This window comes from Entelurus aequoreus, linkage group LG07 (genome assembly GCF_033978785.1).
Source record: "Entelurus aequoreus isolate RoL-2023_Sb linkage group LG07, RoL_Eaeq_v1.1, whole genome shotgun sequence".
NCBI lineage: Eukaryota > Metazoa > Chordata > Actinopteri > Syngnathiformes > Syngnathidae > Entelurus > Entelurus aequoreus.
Window position 1 is genome coordinate 33,174,751 of NC_084737.1, and position 4,891 is coordinate 33,179,641.

Consider the following 4,891-nt stretch of genomic DNA (forward strand, 5'->3'; position numbering starts at 1 on the left):
TTACATAACTAATAATTATTCATTATTAATTAGACAAGTGTCTACTATTTCTTATTGAATAAGTATTATTAGGCACTTGTCCTTTGATTTATGGTATGAATCAATTAAATAAGGTACCACATAGTTGAAACTAATTTCATAATTTTTTCAAAGGCTCGACAAGGAACTCTGCATCAAAACAAATGAAAACATTAAATGATCAAAGTATATATCTTTCTTTATTTTGAGTGAAAATGTTTCACTGAAAAACATTACATATGCTATTCTGCGTGAAATGTTGCATTTACATGCATGCGCACTGAGTGAGACTATACACAAGACTATACACAAAGGCTGTGTGACAGACGACAGTCTATGCTGCAGCCTTACAAGTTCGCACTGCGTCTTTGTTCATTGATCCAGTCCCCAGGGTTGACATCCATCTGCAGCATCTTCATCACCCACTTGTCCCTCCGTGCTCCATCAATGAATTCATCCAGGGAGAGTTCACCTAAGTAAAAAAGGGGATTGAGGCTCCAGGTTAGTCGTATATAGTATACAGAGCTAAAACCCACATTAACATCCAGTGTAACCAGGGCATGATGAGCACATCTAAGCTTTTCCATTAACTCTCCTCAAAGCCATTAAAAGTGGTCTAACACAGAGCTCCTTAATAGATAGTACTTTATTGATTCCTTCAGGAGAGTTCCCTCAGGAAAATTAAAATAATCATCCACAAAGTGTTTTAAGCTGTCAGAAAACTGAGACAAAAACTTACCGTCTCCATTTTCATCAACCAGCTCAAATATCCTGTCCACTACTTGGTCCGGGGTCAGCAGATTGCATTTTCCATCCAGCTCTCCGTGACAGGCTTTCTTCAGCCGATAAATAGACTGGGAGTGACAGCAAAGGATGCTTCAGTAAGTATCAAGTTGAATACATCCATATATACAGTAAGTCGTCCCTCATTTATCACTGTTAATTGGTTCCAGACATGACCGCGATAAACACATTTTCGCAAAGTATAAATCATTAATTATAATTTAATATTTGAATAGCTAGAGCAGTGGTTCTTAACCTTGTTGGAGGTACCGAACCCCACCAGTTTCATGTGCGCATTTACCGAACCCTTCTTTATTGAAAAAAAAAAAAAAAAAATGTTTTCAAATTTAAGACAAAGTTATATGTTTATGGGGAACATATTCTAAATAACAAAGACTTAATTTAGAGTTATTTGGTTAGGGTTCAGGTCAGGGTTAGAGGGTTAGGGTTATAATGAGGCCATGCCAAGTAAGGCATTAATAAGTACTTAATAATGACTAGTTAAGAGCCAATATGTTACTAATTTGCATGTTAATAAGCAACTAACTTTTACTGGTGCACAAAATGAACTGTGCATGAACATCACCTTGTTCAAACAACAAAACCAACATAGTGCATAAACTCACAACAAATTACACACCTGCAAATCAGTCAAATGTTGCCGTATCCGTAATACGCCGATAGGGAGAAGTTTGTATTTACACGATGAGTCGGGTGTGTTTTGACCTCTGCCGAACCCCTGAGGCCGACTCACCGAACCCTTAAAGTTCGATCGAACCCAGGTTAAGAACCACTGAGCTAGAGTGTAAAAAAACAGTTTACAACCTTCTAAAAAGTTTTCCACCATTATAAGAGCCCTCTAGACATGAAGTAACACCATCTAGTCTAGTTTATACTCTTTTAATCCGATATAGTAATGCAGCTTAAGGTCTATCAGTGGCCACGATACCGAACAGCTTTAGTCTTTTCTAATGGCCAATACTGCTGTAGTTTTGATAGTTTGTTTATTTAGCCGTTTTAATGCTTCAAAATGCTTCATTTTGCCCCAATAAATTGTGGAATAAACTTTAAAAATAAGAAATGTTCCACAAAAAATCTGCCATGTGATGAAGAAACAATATTTGAAGCACAATATAGCAAGGAATGACTGCATATTAAAAACACCTAATGTACAGTATGGACTGTGCCTGCATTTATATCAATTATTTTATTAATCAAACAATTTATCGATTACTTAGTTAGATTAATCGAGTAATTTGATAAAACACACTTTATAGCCTAAATGTGTATTTTAAGGAAAATTGTTTAAATAAGTTGAATAGTTGAAATTTAATTTTTAACATGTGTGCATTATTGAAAAAAAAAAGTTAAAAAAAAGAAAAAAAGAAAGAAACACCACACAGATCAGGCACCCACTCACCACCGTTATCACGTGCGGTCTATTGCAGTGGCCGTGCAGAAAATATGTTCGCAAATTTAAAGTTCCAAGAACCACATGTGGCCTGGATTTTTTTAGTTACACTCATTAAACGATTAATCGAAGCAAAAAAATACAGATCAAATTTTCAAATGTAAAATGATTAATAACTGAAATCACACATTACCTCCACAATTTCTAGAAGCTCTGTTTTATCAATACACCCGCTTCCATCTTTATCATACATTTTGAATGTCCATTTAAGCTTGTGCTCCAATTTACCCCTCAGGACCAAGTTCAAGGCTGCAACATACTCGAGAAAATCAATGGTGTTGTCCTGTGTACACAAAAATCGTAGCATGTTAAAAGCACACAATACAGAGATCAGTTCACATTTGCACATGTGCAAAATAAGGTGATCACTTACTCCATTCTTGTCGAAGGCTCGAAACATGCTTTCAATGTAATCTGAGGCCTCCTTGTTATCGGCGACCCCAAAAAAACTCTTGAACTCGTGCATGAACAGAGTTCCACTTGGGCATTCCACAACAAACTTTTTGTACCATTCCTGCAGCTCGGCCACATCTATTTCTTTGTCCGGGTCACTATCCTCACTCAGGCGCTGACCCATTTTAGAAATAATATCAAAATGCCCTGAATACTTCAATAATTACATCACATTTAAACTATTTGACTTGAATTTCAGTTAAAGACACTATAGTAATCTAGCCAATTAGCTGCATTGTTATGAGGCTCCCTATTGTGGTCTGAATGTGAAGATGAGACAGAGGTTGTTATGGCTCACATGAGTGGATTAGAAATGTCCACTTGTCAAAATCAATTGGTCCACAGGCACATCATGAGGGGATTGCTGTGTGCCGCTGCTTTGTCACATTGTTGAGAGTACTGAAAATACATGTACGGTATTAACGTTTTCCCATCTTGTCATTAGTTATATTGATGATTTGACTTTTATAACAGAGACCCATCTATCCACCCATTTTCTACCGCTTGTCCCTCTCACCCTCGTTTAGTTTGTCAGAAGTGTCAGTGCAGGGATGTTAAACGTAATCCATGAAATCAGAAAGGTAGGTCTGTGACACTGCTACTTTAATTTATCAAGCACTCTCATAAGTCCTTATAAAAATATGTTCAGGAATTAGAAAATCTTCATTCAGTAATCTTTCCCAAGACGGAAGATTCCTGATGACTCATCTTGGTTCCAGTCTCTGTTATCCACATTAGCTGTGACCTTCACGCACCAGCTTGGCTACACTTTATGTCTCTGTGAAGCTCTCTCTAAAAGTCATGTTTCCAAAATCATATACACTTAGACTTTACAAAAGGTTTGGCTAATAAAGTACTTCTGATTCTGATTGTTTCTGATTATAGCTGGAAAATAAAAATGTTCTTAACAGCCCTGATTTGTCGTGTAAAGTGTAAAAAAACACTGTCAAGCAACTGAAATGATCAATAACAAAGGCAATACTGAATACACAAGCCATTGTTTAGAGATGAACGCATGCCTACTTTACCTGTCCCTATGCACCTGCTTACAAAAGGGATTGTGTTAATCTTAGCTAAACAAATGTCAAAGCCATAACAGATGTTATATGGCATATGGTACTGATATATAGATGTAAAAAATAAACAACCAAATTACAGTATAAATACTGCAAATGACTGCAAAGTTTAGAATACTTTTTAATTACATTTTTCAAAGTAGTCACACTGTAAAGAAAACCGTGGGTATGATAAAAGCCTTAGCTATTAATAGTTTGATTATTCAATAATGTTAATAAAAAGCCTATTTCCATAGGAGGTTCCTGCAACTTTACGTTGTTGTGTTTGTCCTAACCCTTAGGGGACAAAGGCTGACTTGTTTGTCCTTTTAGTAAATATTTGGGTGTTTTTGTTTTTTCTTAAGTTTCTCAATAAACGTCTGACCCAATTGGAATATCTAACATATATTTTTGACGTTGACCCTTTTGAATGTCTTTAAATCAGATAATGTCACAACTTGTATTATAGAATAGAATAGAAAGTACTGTATTGATCCCTGGGGGAAATTCAGCACCACAGTTCGCTCACAATAGACAAGAATAATAATAAATAATATAATATATTATATATATTATATATAATATATAAATAATATAAGTATATTCTACATATACTACATATACTCTACATTTAAGTGCAGTCAAGGAACATATGCATTATACATTATGCATTAGTTAACTAGATTAGTAGTATTAATAAATAAATTGTCCATCCATCCATCCATTTTCTACCGCTTGTCCCTTTCAGGGTCGCGAGTGTTTAATACTATTGGAAAACTGTGACATCTTACAGTATTATTAAAAGGCCTTCCAAGGGTTTAAAAAAATACATTAGGACTGAAGTTTGAGCATAAGTAACAAAAAAAATAATGACTCCAAAATGTTTTTACACCTTTCAAAAACTTAAGCACTTTTATGTCCTGTTTGGCTTTGAAGATAACTAAAATCGAATGTACTCAAAGGGTTAATTGTGTGTATTTGTTTAGATGTGTTTGACATGTAGTCTTAAGATTTCCGAGGCACTGCATACTAGTGTCTGAATCAAACTGAAATCAAGACTTAACTCTTAAAAGTGGTACAAAACAAAACTTATCTCAGTGTTTTTGTCAGG

At 35.2% G+C, this 4,891-nt stretch overlaps 1 protein-coding gene across 1 annotated transcript; it reads right to left on the bottom strand.

Moving 5' to 3' along the window:
• Window positions 1-199: 199 nt before the first annotated feature.
• LOC133653692 (guanylyl cyclase-activating protein 2-like) lies at window positions 200-3,170 on the bottom strand. The gene is made up of 4 exons (XM_062053260.1): window positions 2,646-3,170; window positions 2,406-2,555; window positions 758-872; window positions 200-490 (listed from the first exon to the last, which is right to left on the bottom strand). The coding sequence occupies exons 1-4, from the start codon at window positions 2,847-2,849 to the stop codon at window positions 366-368; spliced, it is 594 nt and encodes a 197-aa protein (XP_061909244.1). The 5' UTR covers window positions 2,850-3,170; the 3' UTR covers window positions 200-365.
• Window positions 3,171-4,891: the final 1,721 nt, after the last annotated feature.

Excerpts from the sequence above, each read along its gene's own strand:
- LOC133653692 (XM_062053260.1), bottom strand. The coding sequence starts at position 2,849 with ATGGGTCAGCGCCTGAGTGAGGATAGTGACCCGGACAAAGAAATAGAT. Across the intron at positions 873-2,405 it reads AGCTTCTAGAAATTGTGGAG|TCTATTTATCGGCTGAAGAA; the intron begins GTAATGTGTGAT and ends TGTCACTCCCAG. Across the intron at positions 491-757 it reads GGTTGATGAAAATGGAGACG|GTGAACTCTCCCTGGATGAA; the intron begins GTAAGTTTTTGT and ends TTTTTTACTTAG.